The 22447-nt window shown below is 51.5% G+C and overlaps 3 protein-coding genes across 24 annotated transcripts in view; 2 read left to right on the forward strand and 1 right to left on the reverse strand.

The window, feature by feature from the left end:
- The window catches only part of WDR48 (WD repeat domain 48), a 53160-nt gene extending 43303 nt beyond the window's left edge, over positions 1-9857 (forward strand). For 7 of the 8 annotated variants that reach the window (XM_045089164.1, XM_045089169.1, XM_045089166.1 and 4 more), the window contains 5 exons: positions 1627-1732; positions 2699-2786; positions 5580-5656; positions 6979-7168; positions 7820-9857. In XM_045089164.1, coding sequence (XP_044945099.1) covers positions 1627-1732; positions 2699-2786; positions 5580-5656; positions 6979-7168; positions 7820-7915 — 557 coding nt within the window. In that variant the 3' untranslated portion in view covers positions 7916-9857. The remainder of the gene's footprint in view (positions 1-1626; positions 1733-2698; positions 2787-5579; positions 5657-6978; positions 7169-7819) is intronic. The other variant, XM_045089165.1, reaches the window with a different exon arrangement.
- Positions 9858-20544, reverse strand: GORASP1 (golgi reassembly stacking protein 1). Of its 8 annotated transcripts, XR_199958.3 has the most exons (11): positions 20274-20445; positions 16591-16671; positions 15817-16020; positions 14558-14644; positions 14287-14417; positions 13752-14034; positions 12817-12967; positions 12212-12361; positions 11761-11982; positions 10600-10733; positions 9858-10215 (listed from the first exon to the last, which is right to left on the reverse strand). XR_199958.3 is itself a non-coding variant. In XM_045089175.1 (10 exons), exons 3-10 carry the CDS (start codon positions 15943-15945, stop codon positions 10678-10680), a joined length of 1209 nt encoding a protein of 402 aa, XP_044945110.1. In that variant the 5' UTR covers positions 15946-16020; positions 16591-16671; positions 20526-20544; the 3' UTR covers positions 9858-10677. The 8 variants fall into 8 exon arrangements, 7 of the variants coding, with proteins under 7 accessions (XP_044945110.1, XP_012915350.1, XP_004759383.1 ...); XM_045089175.1 differs by lacking the exon at positions 20274-20445 and adding an exon at positions 20526-20544 and having other exon boundaries at positions 9858-10733; XM_013059896.2 differs by having other exon boundaries at positions 9858-10733.
- Positions 20545-20546: 2 nt separating this feature from the next.
- The window catches only part of TTC21A (tetratricopeptide repeat domain 21A), a 34622-nt gene continuing 32721 nt past the window's right edge, over positions 20547-22447 (forward strand). For 7 of the 8 annotated variants that reach the window (XR_006609304.1, XM_045089159.1, XM_045089161.1 and 4 more), the window contains exons 1-2: positions 20552-20676; positions 21957-22086. Coding sequence is in view for 6 of the 8 variants with exons in the window: in XM_045089159.1 (XP_044945094.1) it covers positions 20650-20676; positions 21957-22086 (157 nt within the window). In the remaining 2 variants the exon portion in view is untranslated. Of the gene's footprint in view, positions 20677-21869; positions 22087-22447 lie in introns of all 8 variants that reach the window. The other variant, XM_045089163.1, reaches the window with a different exon arrangement.

Here is a 22447-nt window from a genome sequence, read left to right on the forward strand (position 1 = left end):
AGTTCATATGTTACAGTATGTTACAGCCAGTCAAAGAGTCTTTGAGTCACACCTACAAAGACTTACTCTGCTGAATATGAATGAATCTCTGAGTTCTCTGAAGATTCTGCTGAAGATGGCCCACTTGTGGTGGTCAGCAATGATGAGGACCTCCTAGTAGAGATTCATTCTGGCCAACCAACTCATCCAAAATGATTTCTGGAGTTAAAATCTCTTGTGCAAGGATGGCATGCTTCCCTTCAAGCCATTCTTCTGTTGTCCCTGTCAGAGAGGGCACTGACCCCACCCATGGTGACTTTTCTTTTATGTCACCGGGCCCATTCCCCTCCTCATCAGATGTACAGTGGGCCCGGAGCCAGAGAAACTCAATGGAAAAGTCTTTCCACAGAAGCTTGAAAAAGCTAAGTTTTAGTGTGGGCTCTGCTGTTTATCAGCTGTGTCGCTATGGGCATGTCGTTTCCAGTTCTTGGCTCATCCCTCTCCATCTGCAACATGACAGACAGGGTGCCTTTAGAGGCCCACTAAATAGACAGTAAAGGTAAAAAACCAGAAGTACAGTCAGCACCCCTGGCATCAAGGGTTTGGTTTTGGGAGTAAGGAAAAGTTAGAGGAAACCCCAGATCATCCTTAAAATCAAACTGCCACAGTAAAGGCAGAGCTCCCCTCCCCCGCACCGCCGCCCCGCTCCACCTCTCAGACAGAAGCCTCCGTTTTGTGCCTGTGTGGTTATCTTCTGTACCAGCACCACAACCAGTGGACTCTCAAGAATCGTGTACATTCTACTTGGTGAGCAGCTCAGGTGTTCGGGCGTCTGTAGGAGTTGCAGGCAGGGGTGCGCAGAGATAATTGGGCATGGACTGTATCCTTTAGGGACTGACATTGTGGTAGGGCAGAGAGCTCCTCAGAATAGACAGAACATGGTAAGGTCAGAGGGAGGATTGGTTGTTTCTCCAAGATAGGATCTGAAAGTGCTGTAGGCTCAGAAGGTGAGGTTGCTTCCAGATTCACCAGGGATACCTTTAGGAACAAGGTGGCACTGGAGTGGGGCTTAACCGTACTTGGTCAAAAGATTACAGAGAAAGCAGAGTGAAATGAAGTCTACAGAGAATAATAGAAAAGAGGTGTCGACTTCACTGAGGATTTTATTTTTCACCAGTACCTCTGCCATTAAGCATAAATTTTTTTTCTGGCCCAAGAAATTTTTCTGAGCTTGGTGTTCCACACATGCACACACATGCACACACACACACACACACGTGTGCGCACACATGCGCGCACACACACACACACACAAAAGCATATTGCTATTTATAAACAGGCTGTCCTACCCTTTCCTGTGGCTGAAGTAGAGTTCTCCTTGTTTCAAGTCTCAAATATTAATCTTCTCTCTTAAAATTCTCTAAAATTATATTCATTTCCCATAAAGTACATTACAAGTTGCTTTACTTCTTATTCTTTGTAGAAATTTAACTTTGATTTTTTTTCATCTTTATCTGACCCTGCTGACTCATCAGACTTTTAGCTTTGAAAACTTGGCAATGTTTGAAGCTTGTAGAAACAAAATGTTTACAATCTGTGTTTTTAGCACTAGTTCTGGATGCTGATGTCATCTGCATCTTTTCCTAGTAAATGGGGAGCAGGAGAACCGAGTACAGAAGGGAAATGGATATTTTCAAGTGCCCCCCCACACTCCTGTGATCTTCGGTGAAGCTGGAGGACGCACACTGTTCAGGTATGAGGGTGGAAGGCTGGAGACCTGCCTAAGAAATCATCCCCTTTGCTAAGAAGTACTGATTCAAACGTCATAACTTGTTCTAGGAGTATAAGGGGTTCAGAAGCTTTTCCACCTCCATGAGATAGTTAAGTGTCTGATGCTATTAGATCACGTTCTAATTGAGAACTGAGCCTCTTGTGTTAAAATGAGGTTGATACTTTGCTTTAAGGCAGCTTCTGTGGTGGTTTCTACAGAAAGCTGTCACTTTCTCTCACTTAGCTGACATGACTATTGGGGTCAGGAAATCCCCAGAAGTCCCTGCTCATAGAATCGCATCAGAGAAGGTAACTTCCCTCAGGCTGGGCAGTCAGTACAAGATGGGCTGGGCTGCTCCTGAGAACTGTTGTGCTCAGTGGTGCGCGACTTGAGGAATGAGGTAGTCCTTCATGAGGCCATGCTGGGAAGCTGGACTGGCTTCACCTCAAGTGGCCAGCCAGGCCCTGCTGGAATCACAGGGGAGAGCTCAGTAGAGTCTTCTGTAGGGCCAAAAGTTAAGAAAAACGCAGGCCAGAATTCTCTTTCCCTAAGCTCAGAATTCTCTTGCTTTCCGGTGGTTTCCTGAGAGTGTGATGACCAAAACAGTCCTGATCCCCATGATATGTGGAGGCCTGTGCCATGCACTGCAGCCCTGGCAGGGGATGTTTCTTGAGTATTTTGCCTACAGCCAGCATTCCTATCATCACCCGAGGACTCAGAGAAGCAGCTCTAGTATATGCATGGCCTCAAGGATGCGGGGGCCTGAGTGTTAGCACCTGCCGCCCCGCTTAGCCGAGTGAGCCATACTGCCTGGCTGCACTCCATTGCCTCAGCTGTCAAGTGGGGCTCATCCCGAATGGACGCTAGGGTCCCTCCCACTAATGTTTGTTGACCGTGATTTGTCATTTGTGCTGCTGTGTCACTGACTACCTGACGGGTTATGTTTAGGCTGCTCTGCCGAGACTCCGGGGGTGAGACTGAGTCGATGCTTCTTAATGAGACAGTGCCACAATGGGTAATTGACATCACTGTGGATGTAAGTGTCCTCCACTCCTGTTTTGCCCTTTTGTTCTGTCCAAACACAAAGGAGATTAGGAGCAGCTTTAGACTGTATAGTCATAATGTTAGTAAAAACTAGGCTGCCAAGGGGAACCCTCCTCAGCTTCCCTGCAGTCCCAAAGTTGCAGAAGAAGTACTGGTAATTAGTTATGTACTGTTTATATCCTTGTTGGATTCAGTTATAACTGTAATATGTGCTTATTAAAGAAAATAAATGAATCGGGGCGCCTGGGTGGCTCAGTGGGTTAAGGCCTCTGCCTTCAGCTCGGGTCATGATCCCAGGGTCTTGAGATCGAGCCCCACATCGGACTCTGCTCAGCAGGGAGCCTGCTTCCTCCTCTCTCTGACTGCCTCTCTGCCTACCTGTAATCTCTGTCAAATAAATAAATAAAATCTTTAAAAACAAACAAAAACACTAAAAAAAAAAAAAAAGGAAAAAGAAAAAGAAAATAAATGAATCGAATTAAATGCCCATCTCTTTCCCAGTCATTCCTCTCTTCCACTCACTCCTGTCCTTCTCCCTAGAGGGGATAAGTAGTCGTAGTTCAGGCCATAACCTTCAGGACCTTTTTCTGTGCATACACAAGCAGATACTACTGAGGTGTGTGTGCATGCACCTATGTGTGTGTACAAACACACAAATACACGCAGTTCATTATTTTGCACAAAATCTGTTATACATACTGTTCTGCAACTTGGTTTGGTTTGGTTTTTCACTTAAAAATGTATCTTGGACATCTTTTCATGTCTGTACATGTAGGTCATTCATTCCTCTTTAATGACTATATAATATGTCTTTGTATAAATGTATCATAATTTATTTAACTGGTCCCCTATTGATGGACATTAAGGTTGTTTCCAGTGTTTTCTGTTACGAGCACTGCTTCAGTAAACATCCTTGTACATGTATCTTTGTGTACTTTTTAGGATAAATTCCTAGAAGTGGAATTGCTGGATCAAAGGGTATGCACGTTTTCAATTTTGATAGATAACTGCCAAATTGCCCCCCACAAAAGCTCTAGCAGCGTACACTCTCACCAACACTATGAGTGCCTGTTTACCACACTCACCGACACTGGTTACTTTTCAGTCTTTGCTAAAAGATGGCAAATATCTCATTGTTTTAATGTGGGGTGTTGTTTTTTCACATGTAGTGAGGTTAGGCATCTTTTCATACTGGCCATTTGTATTTCTTCTGTGAGTGTACTCATTTTTCTGTTGGGTGATTTGTTTTTTACTGATTTGTAGGATTTTGTCCTATTAAATATTAACCCTTTTACTATTATATGTGTCTCTCAACCAAAGTTTTACTTTGTTCGTGGCTGGTGTCTTTTGCCTGGCAAAAAGTTTGAATTTTTGTAATCAGATTGATCTTTTATGGCTCTGAGTTTCATGTCTTGCTTTGGTATTTCCTGTCCAAAGTAGCAAAAATGTATTTCTCCTCTGGTACGTCTGTGATCATTGTGTATGTCTAGATCTGTAACCTATTAGAATTTATTCTGTTTTGTGTGAAGTAGGATGCTAACTTTCTCCAGATGGTTAGCCGCTGTGCCAAAACAATTTTTTGGAGTGCTCTATCCTTTTCCTACTAATTTGAAATGCTATCTTTATCGTATACTAAATTTCTGTATACACATGGATCTGTTTCTACACTCTTATGTGCTGTTGACCTGTTTTATATATTCCTAAAGCCATATGAAAAGAGATTTAACCTCTATAGAACTTTCAGAAAATTTTTTTTCTGTCCCAGATATACCTCCAAGAACCTAAAGCTAGTGTGACACCTGATGGATATTTTGTGCTCTTCTCTAAGTCCAAGATTCCCATAAACCACTGCTTCCTTTGAGTGTGAAAGTCACCTGGGATACATTGCTGACTTTAGGCCTGTGGCTTATTCCTGAGAGGAGACATCCAGACAGGATATGACATGGAGGCTCAGAGGGGATTAATACCCAGAGAAAAGATGACCAGTTAAATTTATTCTTTTTTTTTTTTATTTTTTTTATTTTTTTTTAAAGATTTTATTTATTTATTTGACAGACAGAGATCACAAGTAGGCAGAGAGGCAGGCAGAGAGAGAGAGAGGAAGAAGCAGTCTCCCCGCTGAGCAGAGAGCCCGATGCGGGACTCGATCCCAGGACCCTGAGATCATGACCTGAGCCGAAGGCAGAGGCTTAACCCTCTGAGCCACCCAGGCGCCCAAATTTATTCTTTATCTAAGTATGTGGTTTGCTTCATGATAGTCATCTTGATGGTTGGCTGAAGTTTCTACTCTTGCTTAAAACCTCAGACCTGAGGTCAGAGGGAGAGAAAATGGGAGGACCTAAGTGACCTTTTCATTTGGATGGTGGGTCTCACCAGGCCAGAGTGTACAGTAGAATGTTGTGGGTTTCTCTCAAGACACTGAACTTTTTGTTTGGGCCCTTAGGTATCAGCCCTAGTATTTAAGTGTGGAATTGAGATTTTTATTTTGAGAGCTTTAAGAGTTAAAGCTTATTTCCCTTTAATACCTTGAATTATTATTCAGCATCATAATGACACTGACCTATCTTTTGTCTCACATATCTTTTATTACAAAACTAAACATGACACTTTCCTGATACGTTTTCACTAAGGCTGACAAGGATAATTTGATATCTTACTCTACATTTCATAGAAAGTCAGTTTTAATTGTAAAATAACTTGCAAATCATGTTTTTCTGATGACATCATTTTCATTCATTGGCTGATCAAAATGATCATACCTTTCTTTTTACTTTCAATATTTCAGAAGAATATGCCCAAATTCAACAAAATTCCTTTCTACCTCCAACCTCATGCATCTTCGGGAGCAAAAACCCTAAAAAAGTAAGTAAATGCAGTGTTACATGATGCCTTGATCTCATTAATGGCCAGCACTCTCTTCTTCTTTATGATTGCTTTCATAGTAAAGGATAACTAAAGCAGGTTTTGTGATTCTGAAAGCTTATACAGTTGAGCGTTTACCAAATACCTCCGGTGGTAGGCCACAGATGTTCAAAAGTATAAGACTTGGTTTTTTTTCTCTTGCCATAGCATAGTTTAGGACACAATGTGTATATAAAAATTGCTTTTATGGATACTTAGGGAATCATGGGAGTAGGGGAAAGAAATGAATTGTGGGCTGGAGCTTCCAGAAAGTCTTCTTGAAGGACATGGAATTTGAGCTGGACATGTAAGAAATGGATAGAATTTCAAAAGAGAGGCATTCCACGTCCAGGAAATGGTTTGAGGATTTGGAAGTAGGAGCATACACAGGATCCTGAAAATTAGCAAGGACCGGCGTAGCTGCAGCAGAGACTCCAGAACTGGGAAAGGAAATTTAAGGTCTTGTGGACGTGTATCTGAGCAAGTAAAATCTGTTAGGGGCATTTCTAGACATATACAAACGAGATCAGGGGCATGAACCCCCGTTATCCCCTCAAACAGCTCCAGGGTCATCAACACATGCCTAAGCATTTTCCTTCACCTCTGCCTCTCCCTCCGACCCACCTACACACACATACACACCCCACATCATTTTAAAGCAAGTCCTAGATAGCACTTCAACCAGATTTAGTGACTGAAGGTCAAGATGGCTTTCAGACTTTGAGCCCAAGCTACTTGGGTAGACCATTTTGAACTGACATCAGTGATACAAGAGAAGTAGGTTTTGGGGTGAGGAAATTGATGAATCTGATTGGGGACATGTAGAGTTTGAGGTGCCCATGGGACATCCTTCTGGAGATACCCAGCCAGCTGTTGGGCTTGTGGCCTAGAGTTTAGGCAGGTGGTCTTGGCTCTAGGGCCAGGAGCCACAGGAGAAATGAGCACCTGGGGAATGGGAGCCTGGTAAACATGGTGGGCTGCCTTCCCTCCCAGGAGCATTTAGTTTGCCCATCCTCTAGGATCGTCTTTAAGGGAATAAAACCCAGCAGGCTATTAAGTTTTAAGAACATGCATTTAATTTCACTTACATGTAATCTGTGTCTTTGGGGGAACACAATGGAAATGTGTTGGCAATTCTAAAACTGGATTAAGGCAATGACCTAAACATTCTTCTTGATTTGCTTCCGTGCTATGTTTTGTCTTTATCCAATGGAACACCAAAAAATATTAAGAGATAACATCCAGTGATTCCTGATGGCACAATCTGCCCTTGCTTCTTACAGAGACAGACTCTCTGCTAGTGACATGCTCCAGGTCCGGAAAGTAATGGAACACGTTTATGAGAAAATCATCAACTTGGATAATGAGTCGCAAACCACTAGCTCTTCTAATAATGAAAAACCAGAACAGGAAAAAGAAGAGGATATTGCTATTTTGGCAGAGGAGAAAATTGAACTTTTGTGCCAGGACCAGGTAAGTGCACTTGGGGACCATAGCTCCATTTTTTCGAGTCGATGCTCAGCAAGTTACATGTGGTGTCATTATGGTTCCCACGTCTGTTACCTGTGGGGGTACTTCTGCTTTTAGGGAGGCTCTAAGGAGTGCTGGGTCTCTTCCATCTATTGGTGAGACCCTTTCTGGACGGGCTCTGCAGCCCACCCTAAAGTTCCTATTTACCCCAGGGAGATTCTTGGAAAAAGGACATAGAGATTAAAATGCACACACAAAGGGTGAATGTGCTGGTGGCTTTTTTTTTTCCTGACAAGAAAAAGACACATGATCAGCTCAATTGACAGAGCAGTGTCGGCCGTGTTGGTTTAAGATTTGAAGCAGAGGTGGGTGGAGCACTGGGGGCACTGTTTTAAAAAAAGGTGCACTCGAGGCATCTCCTCAGGGGAACGGCTGAAGTTGGGATCTCCGGCCTAGCCACCCAAGCTGCTCGTCTCTCACTGCCCAGACTCGTGTCTGCGTGCATGGGAGCTCTGTCAGCAAGAGCAAGCCACCAGGGGCAGGCGAGGGGAGGACGAGCTGGATGACCTGGTGAGAGTCCCTGAGTTTACAATAAAGGTCTTGGATATTACAAAGTAGAGGCTTTGACATTTATTATTATTTTTGGCCGTTCAGGTTTTAGATCCAAACATGGACCTCCGAACAGTGAAGCACTTCATATGGAAGAGTGGTGGCGACCTCACCCTCCATTACCGTCAGAAGTCCACGTGAAGGGTGGGTGAGCGCTCCTGGGTATTCATTTACTGACCACCCTCCTTGGCCCCGAGAGTAGTCCTAGGAAGCCCACCGAGCCCCAGTGGGAGCACGACTTCTAACGGCCGATTTGGTATGGACCGAGATTCTCTTTCAGTTGAAGTGACTAATTGCGGTGTAAAATAGAAACCAGTCTCCATGTGTAGATTAAGCTGTCCCCAGGGAGGCAGAGAGTGCGAACAGAAAACCCCACAGGCACACTGTGTCCTGTGAGATGTACAGAAGACGGACGACAAGCCAGCACAGACTGGGCTTCCTTTCATTTCAAAGGACCTTATCTTCGTCTGTTAGCACTTGTAGAGACACATAGGTAAAGCCACATCTGTCACTGTGTTTCCACTTCAAACCTACATGCTCTGTAGCTTTTATAAGAGAGTACATTCCATTCCTGCAACACCTATGAAGGCTTTTTCCAAGTCGGTCATTAAAAACAAGTTGTTCTCACATTTAAGACAGTTATTTTTAATAGGAATTTGCTGTTGTACAATTCCAGAGCCAGCCCATTTCATAATAAATTATCCTTGTTGGGCTCGTTTTAATATTGCATCTCAGATGCGTTCTTTAGGAAAACCTGCAAAACTCTGGGTGCTGGCCCGTAGCACTTGGACTGCCAGACTGGAGTATGCCCAGCAGCGCCTAGGGTTTGCTGTGCCCCCACAGTGCCCCCGGCTGTGCGGCAGCCACGGGCAGGTGCCACGCTTTCCCTGCTCCGCCGCATCCAGCTTTGTTGAGGGGCCAAGCTACGTGATGCCACAGGTTCGTGCTTTGGGTGAGCAGCGCAACACCATCGAAACTTAAGACCACGAGGAGAAAAGAAAAGGAAAAAAAAAGACCACAAGGAGATACTCACTTCATTTAGATGCTACCTGAAATTTATGGTGTCTGAGAAGGAAGGGTATCCTAGTGAGTTAATTTGATATTCCCCTCCTGGAAGTATACATACTTGTTTTCACCAGAGTTTTATATGCAGGTTTTTGTTGTGGTACCTGTATCCGGAGTTCTTTTCGTTGTTCTTTCTAACAATCTGAAGCTTTCATAGAATCATTTGAGTCTTGTACAGAATATAACTTATTGGGGATAAACACTTCAACTTTTGGCAGAAAATACTTTGGATTCTCCCCAAGGTCATTTGTATTCAGAATAGAACAGTCCCGTACAACTACGGAAGACAAGCCTCCTGTATGAAGCCAGAAGCACAAGTGCCTTCAGAGGGCAGTTTATTCCAGTCCAGTTGCCTCCCCAGCTCGCATGCAGTCTGTCCCCACAACAGCAGGGACTGGGGAGGGGCTGGAAAGGGTTGTTTTCTTTTCTACATCTTGACAGGTTCAGCGGGAAGCAGCTGATGGGCCTAAGTCCAGACCTTTCTATTTGAGATATTCTTACCTGCACAACTGTAGAGACAGGGTTCCCTCACTACTGGTCAGCTTCCTTTGGAAAGTGGACAGGTCACTGCCTCCAGCACTTTGAAGAAGTGAGCAAAGACATGCCACATTTCCAATGAGTCTTTTTCCCTTACACAGAGAGCAACCGGCTTCTTTTTTTAAAAGTCCTTTCTATCTGTTGGATACAACAGTGTGCTTTTGGTGCACATTTTTTAGCAATAGTTGTGAATTAAAGGCAAAAACAAACCCCACAACTCACTTATCAGCCCTCTGCTGTGTTTGCAGGAGGGGCCCTTGGGGTAAAGGAATAGGTTTCACTGGGCCATTTGGCACCATGTGCCGAGACTTGAGGGGTGGCTGCACTCCCTTCTGTCACAGATCTGACACTCAGCATGCTTCTACTTTTTTTCCTTCCAGTCAAACCAGTAACAGTTTCCAGAAAATCTGACAGTCTGCAATGCCAAAAGGGTAAAAATCTGTATTTCAAGTTATATAGAATAAAGGCTTTAGTTACAATATTTCAAAGTGTAGTACACCTTTATTTCTTTCACTTGTCATTTTCCTTCATAGCAGATTACAGAGAAACTTCTGGTTCCATGTTTACCCTGACAGTCAACGTCAGTACCCATTTTATCCCCTGGTCAGGGCGGGAAGTATATAAAATTGAGAGAGGAAGAGCCAGAATCCTAGGGTGAGAGAGATGTTGGGCAAGACTGCCAGGCTGCAGTTCAGGGAAGCTGGCCTCCAAACAGTCCTGTGGTGATTCTCTTCTACTTCCTGGATTCCTACAGGCAGACACAACACCTCCCTGTTCGACAGGCTTATCAGCTGCCATGACAGGCTTGACGAGGGCTTGCTTCAAATGCAGTCACAGTGCTAGAAATTTGAAGAGTTTGTTCATTGGGGGCCCTCCCTGCATATACTTGGGTCGGTGCCTCCCCCTGAGCAGACGGTCCTTATTGTGTGGGCCCAACAGAACCCTGAATGCACTGTTAAGTGCCCACATTACAGATCAAGCCACAAACATGGGACTTTGAACTGGGTAGCAGCTAGAAGACAAGGCCAGAGGCAGCTTTTTTAGCAATTAGCAAGATGTGGGCAGGTGAGGGACTTCAGGAGCTGTTCCTGCATGGAACCCTCCTCATTCTGGAGCAACCAGGTAAAGCACAAGATCTCGCCTAGTCTTAGCCACTCTGGGCACCGGGGATGGAGGGAACAGCCTCCCATACTATGGGAAAGAACAGAATGGCCTTTACCCACCGTTGTCCAGGCCCCTCATTCCCCCTTAGGGTGGGAGCTGTGTTCAAGAAGTCCAGTCAGGACTGGCTTTGAGTCTGCTTAGGTTGGTGAATTTAAATTCGCAGTCTGTATTCTCCACTGGGCAGCCTGGATGCCTTGTATATTTAGAAGAGATGGTTGTGTAAGTTTGGGATCTGACAAGAGTCACCATTAGGGGTATTGGGTCTGTGGGGTGTAGGCCCTGGGGAAGAAGAGACATCATGGTCCCAGAACAAGTGAGTCTCTGCTGACAGGGCTAGAATTTCCAACCCTCCTCCCCCAGGAGAGATGGACTAGTTCACTGCTTCTCTCCTCCAGCTCTGACTGGCAGATGTCAGTCAGTCTGAGCCAGCTATGCAGTGTAGCAGAGGTGAGGATACGAGACTTCTACAAGAGATGGTAACTGGGGCCTCAGGGGTCCCCAAGGTGTGGGGCTGCCTTCTAGTACACACAGGGCTAGCTGAGCTGTACAAGAAGAATCAAGGCAAGCCCTACCTAGCAAGTTGCAGGCAAATACTCCAGACCTATGCCTTTCTCCTTCACTCCACCCTTCAATCCTCCTTCCTCCTTCCTCCTTCACACCTGACCCTGTGTGGACCCTGCTGCTGCCTGGGCAGCCATAGTGACCAGAGCAGGAGCAAGCACTGGACGTAAGGGTACAATGTGGCCTAAAGATGCTCTTGCCGATGGTCTCCTCTTCCTAACCACTGAGGCTCTCTGCCCGACCCAAGCAGCAGAGTAGTCCTTTTCCTCTCCTACCCCAGCTCCTGCAAAACTTAATCTGGGTGCTGCTCCCAGTTCCCCACTAGCCCAAAAGGACTTGTCTGAGACTCTCAAACAAGTGCCCGACTCCCCAAAGCCAGGACCACCAGGCAGAACCAATGCTGGAAGGTCATCTCTTGGACGCCGGCAGGGGTTATGGGCACACATGAGCTCCCGGACTGCAGAAGTCCCTGCACAACAGGGAGCCACTGCCTAGAAAGCTGCACACACTGGGCCAGGATCAGGCAAGGGGCTGAGCTGCATAGTGCGGCCTAAGCGGCTCCCCTGCCCCCCCCCCCCGTCTCAGCCTCATGAAATGCCATCAGGGACCTGGACACAGCCTAGGGTGTTATTCAGGGGTGGAGAACAGGGCCTGGCCACCTGCCCCCTCAGCCTCCGCCCCGAACTCTGGGCTCTCTGTGCTTGCTGGCTCATCCTCAGCCTGCGCTTCGAGCAGCTCAGCAGACAGGCCGTCTTCCGGTGAGGCTGCCGAGATGAGGCTGTCGGGAAGAGTTAGCTGAGGCAGGTGGTCTGGTTGTGCCTGGGTGCCTGGGCTGTCCGGGAAGGAGACCTCAAACTCTGATCCGGACCATGTGGCCTCACCTGAAAAATAGAGGGAGGGGCTGAGAAGGCCTGGGGCAGCCCCCACTGACTGCCCCCCCCACTCCCTCCCCAGACATTGATGGGGAATGGGAGCTCTAGTGTCAAGATGCTTTCATGTGGCTGTATTTCACCCAATAGCCAGCCTCCCAGCCAGCTGAGAAACTCAGGGCAACCTTGCCAATGACTCAGGGTCCTTCCCAGAAAGCTTGTGCAGGTGTGGGCCACTCACCACCACGCTCGTGAGAACCGCTGCTGGAGACATCCTCAGGGCCAGAGGCTGAGAGACCCGTGGACGTCAGCTCTGTGGCAGAGGGCAGGCCGGGCCAGACACTGGCATTGCTGCTGTCCAAGAGCGAGATACCTGACACATCCAGGAAGCCTAGAAGAAGGATGCAAGTCTTTGCCAGCACAAAACCCAGACGACTGGAAGGCCCATATCCTGGGCCTCAGGGTATGTTCCTGGAGTGCCTGGCCCAGCCTGAAACTGTAATCTCAACCCATAAAGGTGCCCCCGCTCAATCCCAAAGTGGTCCCCACTGCCTGTTGCTGAGGGAAGAAAAGGACTAGCACAGAGGCAGAGGGCCCAGACCCTGCTCTGTCCCCACTATGCAGCGTGACCTCGAGCAGGCCATGTCCCTTCTGTGGACTGCAGTCCCTCCCACCAGCACACTAGACAGGCTCATCTGCAACCCTCTTGGCATCTGTGAGTCTTGGCATCCGTGGGTCTGAGGAAGGTTTAGGCACTGCCCTGGAAGCCCCGCCCCAAACCTGGGGCCCACCGCAGCACTGGGGATTGCAGGCCCCTCTGCCTCCTCTCTGGGGCCCACTCACTACCTGGGTCCATGACACGCTGCACTGGAGGTGGAGGTTGAAGAGGTGTCTCCATGGGATGTGGAAATCCCCCAAGGTCTGGAGCACCACAGCTAGGACTCCCAGGCTCAGAAAACTGTCCCTCCATGAAGGAGCTGGGTGCCTGCAGCAGGGCCTATGGGGGCCAGGGAAGAAGGAGGGAGCACAGTAGGGGCAGTTGGGGCAGAGGAGTCCAATCTAAGCCCCGGCCCACACTGACCACAGAAGCACTACTCTGCCTGATGGAGCAAAGAGCTGTAGTGTCCTGCCCTTACCCCACAGGGGATCTACAGTCTGGTATAGGGGGCCCGCCTGGCTTCTCTGTCAATGCTGACAAGGAGGGAGTGCCCTTCCTGGTCTGCTGAGGACTGAGCACCCACCTGGCTGGGCTCCTCCAATGACCCACCTGAAGAGGAACCCTTGGATGAATTCCAGCATGCCGAGGGAGCCATCCTCCCATGCGCCCCAGACACTAGGCAACAGCCGAGTGCCTGAAGGTTCAGTGACTTTCCCACAGGCATGAAGGCAGGTCTGGCATTCCTCTACAAATCTGGCCAAACCAGCCCAGCTGGGGTTCTGGATGCCCAGCCTCTGGCCCAGCCTGACCCCAGACTCCTCAAGGCACAGTACAAGGCTCTGTGTTTGAGCCTCTGTGTCCTACTCAGGAAATGAAAGCAACAACTAGTGCTTTGCCATGACGTTCACCTCCAGACCTAAGTGTCAGAACTAAACTGGGCTTCACTGTCCCAGGATTGGACCACCTGCTTTCACTGGCCCCCAGAAGCAAGAAAGGCCCCCCAAGGGCTCCACAAATGGGCCCCGGATGACAGCAGCCTTGGGTCCTCCTTTCCCAGGTGGCAGGCCCCTTTGCCCATACGAAGCCCCCCACTTCCTCTCATTGGCAGATGATCCCCACCTACCTCCATGTAGTCATCCTGCCTGGAGCCTGTCTCCAGGCCTGAAGAGGCAGGAGAGTCCTGAGGGGTGGGTCCAGGTGGCGGGGCATCAGGAAGCAGGGTGTCAGGTGGCGGGGCATCAGGAGGAGGGGCACCAGGTGGCGGGGCACCAGATGGCGAGACGTCAGGTGGCGGGGCGTCAGGTGGCGGGGCATCAGGTGGAGGGGTGTCAGGTGGCTTCTTATGGTGGCTGGGAGGCTGGGTTGGGATCCGGTGCAGATACCCGTAGCCAATACCACACCCCAGACTGCAGAAGTCCAGAAACATTCAATCCAGGGGGTTGTCCCATAGCCCTTCCTAGGTCTTCCAACCCCACCCACTCCTAGCCATGAGGGGCAGCAAGGGTGCCTCCTGGACCAGTGGTCATCCTCAGGATCCCTGGACCCTGGGCCCAACCTCCACCCCCCACCATGGGATTCTGGGGGTCCACGTCCAGCGGCCGGGTCCAGCCGGTGCTCTGCTGGGCCCCTGCCCCACCACCCTCCGCCTGAGAAAGTACCTGCCCTCTCCACCCCAGGCTGCATTGGGAGTTACAGTCACCTCCCGGCAGGAGTCGGATTCGGAGTTGTAAACCATCAGCTTCAGGGGCTTCCCCTCGTGGGACTCGATGAGCGTAAAGAAGTCCTCGGACTACGACAAAACCAGCACCTGAGCCCCACTCCCCACACTGAATTGGGAGGCCTCGACTAAACAAGGCCCCCCTCGTGGACAGCACCCATCTCGGCACCCTATCCGGGGGGCCTGGGGAGGACAAACCAAATGCTGCTCACCTCCTGGAGGATCTGGTCTGAGCCAACCACATAGTCTGTGTATGGGCGCAGGCCAGCAAGGGAGGCAGGTGAAGAGGGTTCCACGTCCTGGGGAAAAGAGAAATCACCAACTATCTGTCTTACTTCTCGAGTTGGGGATGGAGAGGGGCGGGCGGGGAGGATGGAGGGGCTCCCTTTCCAGGTACTGAGCAGGATACTTGTTCTCGGGCTCCAGGGCTAGGACAAGCCCAGACTCTCCTACTCCATCCTTCATTTCCTGACCTCCCCAAGGTGCACAGCCGGCCGGCAGAGGGCAGCACCATGGCACTGCTCACAGCCCTGAGCTCTGGAATCTCCTGTGGGTTAAATCCTGACTCAGCCAACCTCTAACCTATAACTGTGGACAAATACTTAACACCCTAGCATCAGTTTCCCCACGATTAAAAGCAGGGTATGCAGTCCTTCCTCACAGGGTTGCCGAAACAATTAAAAATAGAATACAGGTAAAGAATGAAAATGACAGTTGGCCCACAGGAAGTGTCCAACTGCGGTGCTGTTACTGGGTGCAGGCATATGGCTGAGACCCCTGTGGAGGGGCTGGAGGCTGGGCAGTGAGCAGAACTGGGTACAAGCATCATTTCCTCCCTTGGGAATCTCTACCACTCCTAGCTCCAGATCTCCCAGAGCAATGCAAAGGGATTTGCCTCATCACCCCATTGTACTGGTGGATAAACTGAGGAAGGCTAAAAGGTTGAGAAGTCTCCCACAAGAACTCATTGAGCAACAGAGAAGGCTAGAGATCAAATCAGTCCGTTTCCAGCTCAGGGCACCCTCCTTCCACTAAGCCTTGGCACTAAGCATTCAAGATTGTAGGCACCATCGTGTGTGTGTGTGTGTGTGTGTGTACAAAGACACAGCAACATCTGTGACAACTCAGTCACTGAGATTCAGGAAGACCCCAGGCCCAAGGCCCAACCGGGCTCTAAGGAAACCTGCCAGAAACGACTAGATCCCGGTAGGCCATAGAGTCTACCAGAAAAGACCCCATCTATAAAGACCAGCAACAGCAGCCTTCCGGCCCCTCCAGTTGGTGGTATCCCACCCCTCAAAATAGGAAACCAAGGTCTGGAGGGTGAGAAGGTCGCCTGGCTACCAAGCAGGGTACACAGTTATATGGATGAGGAGCGGCCCTCAGGAGCCCTGTCCCAGAAGCAGGTCATTGGCCCAATCCAGATGCCCCAAACCCAACCCTTGCCCCTCCCCCCCACCCCCCCACTCACCAGCACGTGCCACACGTGCTCGCTGGCTCTGCGGAAGTTGCAGAAGCGCACACTGGCCCCCAGCAGGCCCTGGCCGCCCCACATGTTGCTGGGCACCACCTCCACTTCGCGCACCTTCATGGTCTTCATGTTAAACACCTCCAGCTTCACGGGCCTCTCCACATTGGCCTTCAGCAGGGCCTTCAGCGTGTCATTCTCCTTGTTCTGCGGTGGCAGAGGGGCTGACGCCAAGCCCCCCTGCCCCCCACCCCCCACCCCCCAGGTTGGGGCCTCTCAGACAAGTCTCGGTCCAACGTGGGGAAGGGCCCAGGAGGCCAGGTGCCCCAGCGGGGTTTGGTGTGGGCGTGGGCCAGGGCAGGGTCTGGGCCTGCGACCACTGCAGCCCCTTGAGACCACTGCAACCCCCCACCACCCCTAAGCACCACGAAACCTGCCTCTCTCAGAAACCCTGGAAAAGACAACAGAGTGAGCGAAGAGCCTGCCTGGTCCAGAGCACTGCAGGACTCCCCTCTCTGACAGGTCCCTTCGCACTTTGACACCTCTCGTGTCCTGAGAGGCAGGCCCTTTACACCTTGTGGCCAGCTCCAAGAGCCCCAAAAAGCTCAGGAGCTGGACACTGGGCAGTGCACCAGTCAAGCTGAGTACAGGCCTAGAAGGAGGAGAGGTGTGCTGGGGCTCCCTCCGGAAGAAAAGGGAGAAGGAGCAGAGTGGGGCCTGCTGTGGGACAGGGGACACACACACACACACAGCAGCTGTAGCATGGGAGAGCCTCACCAGCCTCGAGTGCCCGATGGTGATGATGAAATCAAAGTAGGGTTCCAGGCCTGCCTGCTGGGCTGGGGAGTTCTCCTGCACCTGTCCCACAGCAGAGGCCACAGTCACAGCAGGCACCAGCCTCGTGACTCTCCGAGAAGCCCCCACCCATGTCCACAATTTCAGAGACCATCCATCACCACTTTCGGTGTCACAGCAAGAACCCAGGCCCTGCACAAACTGTTCTAGGCAGGTGACCAGTGAGCACAGTCAAGGTAACTCCACCCACTGGCTACCTACCTGGGCAAGGTTGTCCTCTTTGGGAAATGGCTCTTGTTGGGTCACACATCATACTTCCAGAGATGCCTCACAGGAGAGCCCAGGGTAGCCCTGGGAGCTTCTAGGAGGCCACACACACACAGGGCACCACAGGCCTGTGGGGAAGCTTGGGCCACTGGGAAGCTGGCAGGTTTACCAGAGAGGTTTAGATGTGGACAGGAAGGGAGGGCCCCAGAATAGATGGAACCAGGGGTGTGCTCAGAAAGACAGACAGGGTGGGCAGCCTGTGGCCAGATCCCAGAGCACAGACCCTGTGGTGACAGATCCGAGCTCAGCTGGGCAGGTGTGGGACCTACTGAGGAGTGCAGCTGAGGGAAGAAGACCCAAGGGACAGGGGATGTGCCTGAGCTGGGAGTCCTGCAAGAGGGAGTCCCAGAAGCAGGGATGAATCCCAGCCTCCCAGCCTAGTCTCCCCTTCTGTGTGGAATGGCTCCTCCTCCCTTCTCCTGAGCCCAAGGGGGCCTCCAGCCCTGTATTCTGGAACTCACTGCTGTCTCCAAAAACACAGCAACCAGGCCTCCCAGCTGGGGTAAAAATCCATCTCAAAGGCCTCATTTACAGAGCCTTGCTCAAACAATGCAGCCTTTATCCCCAGGGCTGGACCCTGCAGTGGGCCCCACACCCTCAGGCCTTTGGCTGTGAGCACTTGATGTCCAGCTGGCCAGGCATTAGCCCAGAGGGCTTCAGGTTCCGGTTGCATCCGCTTCAGCCACCCACCAGCCCAAAATTGGATTCCCCAAGCTGAAGGAGAGCTCACCCCACGCCTTGGGATCCAGGGTAATTCACCCCTGGAATTAGAATGCCCTTCTAGCTGGGTCACCACCCACTGAGGCCCTGCTTGCCATCCCCAGGAGCTTGCCATGGCTTCCAATGACAGTGAGCCCAGAAACCAACTCCAGTCCCAGTTGGCCTGCAACAGGGGAGCTCTGAGCCATGCCCCTCTCCCTCCACAGGAAAGCTGGGACAAGGTGTCTTTTGAAAGCCACTGGACAGTTACTCAGGGACAGCAAATGCGGAGGTAGTCCTCCTTCCCAGCTCAGGACCTCATCCATGCCACTCCTGCCTCCCCCTGCTCCTGAGGCCAGTACCACCCAGCTGCCAGCCCACTCCCCTCCTCAGTTACTCCTTGTCAGCTGCCCTCCAGCATTACTGAGGTCCAGAAGCTCAAGCCTCCAATCCCCAGGCCCTCTCGCCACCCTCTGCCGTACTCCACTGCCCCTGCCCCCCACCTTGCAATCACCCTCTAGGGCTCTGGAGCAGAGCTAATCTGCGTGGCTTGCCACTACACCCCCGCTCCCGCCATAAGCACTGTCCCCTGTACAGCTCTCCTTTGGGGGCTCCCAACACCCTCCACCTCGCAACCACTCAATGCTTGCTGGTTTCCCACCACCTTTCACTGTGTTCCCCATCAGGGAATCTAATGTAATTAAAGGGACAGCAGCTGACACTTGCTGAGGACTGGCTCTGTGCCAGGGGACCTGCCCTACCTTGTGTTTAACTCTTTTACTAGCACTGACTTCCCCAGGAGGAAAAGCACTCCATTATTCAGAAATCTGACTCCAGGAAGTCCAACCCAGAACCTGGACAAGTAATAACCATTTCCCGGGGGACCCTCCAGGCCTCTAATCTCACTGAGGGCAAGGACTTCTCCATCGTGCCTGGTGCACAGTAAGAACACCAGTATTTACACAAGACAACAGACATGTTCTTCAGTTTTTAAAAAATGTAAGTAGGTAAGGTCACACTTCCACGGAAAACGTCCCCCGTTTCACAGCGCAGGAGAAAATCCTGATCTTCAGAACACGACAGGCCCTGCATAGTCTGGTCTCTTCCTTTAGCACTTGTCCTCCTCACATGGACCACCCCATTTCTGGACACCAGCCTCATCTCCCGTTTTCTCAACCCAACCGTCTCAGAATGCTTTTCCTCTAAGTATCTGTAATGTCCACTCCTTCCCTCCCAGGTGTCTTCCTGACCCCTCTATCCAAAACAGCACCCACTCAGCCTCTGTATGCTCTTCCTCTACCTTCTTCTCCTCGCACTGCTCGCCGCCTAGCATATATTTCTGTTCCGTCTATCTCCCTCCTCTCTGTGCCAGCAACAAAGGATAAGCTCCATGAGAAGAGGGACGGTGTCTGTTCTGTCCACTGCTTTATCTCTGGCACCCAGAATGTGCTCAAAAATACCTGTTTTTGTGGATGGAAGACCTCCAATCTCTTGACCTCTCCACTCAGCCCCTCTCCCACATTCCCCCCACCACTGCCCCACCTCTCCCCTCTCACCAAGTCCTCAATTTCTTTGCTTTCCATCAACCTGCTGGAAGATTCTCCTGATGGGAGGCGTTCGGCCGTCCACTTTTCTGTCAGGTGCCTCACTGTGATGCCAACCAGAGAAAGCCCATTGCCAAACACGAGGCTGTCAACTCTGGGTCTTGAAGCCAAGCTGGCTTGCCTTTTGGGAACCCCCTTCTTTCACCCTCCCCTCTTGTGGTTAACAGAGCTTCAGACACCCCTCAGCAGCCAGGTACCAAACTGACCAGCTTGCCTGCCTACACTCAGCTCTGCAATCCATCCAGGGTGCCCGTGGAGAAGTATGAGGTCCTTCCCCGCTGCGCTGTGGGTTCGGAGACCCTCGTGCCCTTCTCACCTCCGTTTCAGCACCTCCTTCTCCACAGCCACCCCAGCTCTCCATCTGGCTGCGGGCCCTCTCCTCACCTTCAGACTCTAGGAACCCCGCTCCGTCTCCACTTTGCCCAGAACTGCTTGTCCAGACTCGTCCCTCTCCTGCTGCCAACGCTCGCACCCCGCCTTCTGCGGCAGTCTCCTGGCTCTCCCGCTACGGCTCTCCCTGGCTGGTTGGCACTGCTCCTCCAGCCCGGAACCGGAGGCCGGTCGGCAGGATACGCGCCGTGGCAGTCGGCGTCCACCTGGCCATCCCGACAGGGACCTAGGGTCTTGGCCTTGCTGGCTCTCTTCCCAGGCCCAGCAAGAAGGCGATCACAAACATGACCCGGGAGCACAAGTGCGTCCCGGCTGGACCTGATGCAATCTTCACCTGGGAGAAGTGCCATTCCGGGCGGCCGGACCGGACCAGGAAACGCTCCCGCTTCCTGCACGGCTGGCACTCGGGGCCGGCGCCGGGCAGACCCGGCCGCAGATGGCCCGGGGACCAGAAAGCCTCGGCGCCGCCTCCCGCAGGCGGCTCCCACCGGGAAGGAGGCACACGCCCTACCGGGAAGGAGGCACACCCCGGCCGCTCGGGGGACCCGGACCCTGCCGCTGCCGCCCTCGAGCCGACGATCAAACGTCCCCTCGCGTCCGTGCGGGCGCCCCGCCAAGGTCACCGGCGCCGCGGAGGCGACTCACCCCGTGCAGATGGAAGCCCTCGGCGCCGCCCGCGGGCTGCTCGGCGCTGGCGCCCAGACCCATGGCTGCGGCCCAGCGGCGGCGCGCGTGTCCGATACCGCGCGTGTCCGGTACCGCGGTGCCCACCCCGCAGCGCGACCCGACGCCACCAGCGCGCACTTGCCCTCTCGGCGCTCGATTGCGAGCGCCTTGTCACGTGGGTGCCTGCCTCTCCCACCCCTGATTCTGACGTTCTTAGCAACCGGCCCTTACCTCCGTTTCCAGGGACGCGCACCTCCAACTTCCGGTCGCGAGAGGCTTGTCGGGGACCCTGACTCGGGAATCCAGCTCCGGGCGGCCCCACCAGACCGGGACTCGGAGGCCCGGGAGCCTGGAGATGAGCAGCGATGACTCCTCTCTTATGGTACGTGGCCCGAGTGCGGCCAAGCCGCTCCCTCCGGGACTCTCCGCCTCCCGCCCCGAGAGCCCCGCGCCCCGCTGCTCTCCTGTCACCTCACCGACCGCCCCTGCTGTCCCTTTTACCCGCCTTTCGCCGTCCCCCGCCGGCCGCTTAATGAAGAGTCTGGCCCCCTCTGCTTCACTGTTCGTAGCCAGTGCATCTTTCTCCTTGTGTGTTCTCTGTGCACTTTGAGCTCCAAATCAACATCCCCACCCAGTCTTGTCCTTGAGCTACCCCCAACCAACGTAACCAAAACCCATCTCTTTCATTTTGCCATCATCTCCCCCTCCCTGCTGCTGCTTCTGCGTCCCCCACTTCAGTAGAGGGCGCCTCTACTGATCCTCTACTGATCCTACAGCCTTCAGTCTTCCCCATTCCCATCTCACATGTGCCTTACATTCTTGCCTATCAGCAGGAAATGTCAGCCCCTACAAGTTTCCTGACAGAACCCTCTACTTTGTACCTCCTAGTCCGGGATAACCGCTCCCCAGGCACCTGAAACACTACCACCACCACCCCACACTGGCAACACACACACACCAGCTCTCTCCTCACCAGCAGTCCCCACACCACCACCACCACACACACACACATATCTGAACACATCCCTCCTCCTGCTTTAAAACCATTCGATCCAGCTGCTTCCTATTACCCTGAGGATGATGTCTGGGCTCTTTCATATGGCTCACAAGACTGTTCACAACCCAACCACATCTCCTCCCCAACTCCAGCACCCACAAATCTTAGGAGAAGTGAGACTTCACTTTGAAATCTCAGCCCCTATTACTGCATGACCTTTGTCAAGCCATCATCTCCATAGGCTTCAGCTTCTTTAACTATGAGGGATATGGAGGGCATAATGCATAAGATAATGGGTGTAAAGCCCTTGATACGGTTTCCAACAAGTATTTAACCCAGAGTAACTTACAACTCTAACTGGTGGTGTACCCATTCTCATGATCGGCCCTCTCTTTCCCCTTTTCCCCTTCCTAAGACAAAATCTAAATTGAATCCTCCATTGTCTTTGACCCAGAATATGGTGATCGTTCCTGAATACATCCAAGCTCCTTCCTGGGAAACTGCAATGGAGCTACTCCTGGGACTAGTGAAGAATAAAATGAGGCCTTAATGTTCTCTTCCCCGCCTTCCTTTTGCAGAATGGAGGAGGAGCAAGGAATAGGGGAGAAAGTTGGTGAGATCAGAGAAGGGACTGGGGCTCTTGCCCCTGTGTCTTCCTTTCACAGGCTGGGATCATTTACTATAGCCAGGAGCAGTATTTCCGTCATGTGCAGCAGGCCGCAGCCTCGGGCCTGGAAAAATTCAGCAATGACCCCGTCCTGCAGTTCTTTAAAATCTACGGGATCCTCAGGGAAGGTAAGGATTTGCCAGCGTTGGCCTCCTGACCTACGGCACTAGCCCAGCCCTGACACTCTGGCTCCACCTGGAATGCCTCCTTACACCCCACCATGTGGCCATGGGAAGAGTCTTATACTCAGTGGCTAGGTTCCCAGGTTAATCCACGTGTGGCTGTGTAATACATATCTAGTTGACTTTTGAAACATCAGAGAGCTCACCACCCTTGCTCTGCCCCTCGGTTTCCCTATCTGGAAAACGATTGGGTGGGTAGACATGACTGCATGCTTATTGGATAAATTCTGGACTTGGAACCTGGGAGCTGGTAGTGCAAGAAAAGGAGGAAGTGGGAGGTTTGGGTAAAGGCAAGTATGGTGCCGGA

Source organism: Mustela putorius, unplaced genomic scaffold, assembly GCF_011764305.1.
Source record: "Mustela putorius furo isolate JIRA1106 unplaced genomic scaffold, ASM1176430v1.1 tig00003834_pilon_pilon_pilon, whole genome shotgun sequence".
Taxonomy (NCBI): domain Eukaryota; kingdom Metazoa; phylum Chordata; class Mammalia; order Carnivora; family Mustelidae; genus Mustela; species Mustela putorius.

Bases quoted from the DNA above. Each gene is read 5' to 3' on its own strand.
- GORASP1 (XM_013059896.2), bottom strand. From the start codon at position 20,336: ATGGGTCTGGGCGCCAGCGCCGAGCAGCCCGCGGGCGGCGCCGAGGGC. The intron at 16,021-16,590 runs GTGAGGCTCTCC...CTGCCACCGCAG, and splicing joins CCATCGGGCACTCGAGGCTG to AACAAGGAGAATGACACGCT. The intron at 14,035-14,286 runs GTACTTTCTCAG...GGACTTCTGCAG, and splicing joins GCCTGGGGTGGAGAGGGCAG to TCTGGGGTGTGGTATTGGCT.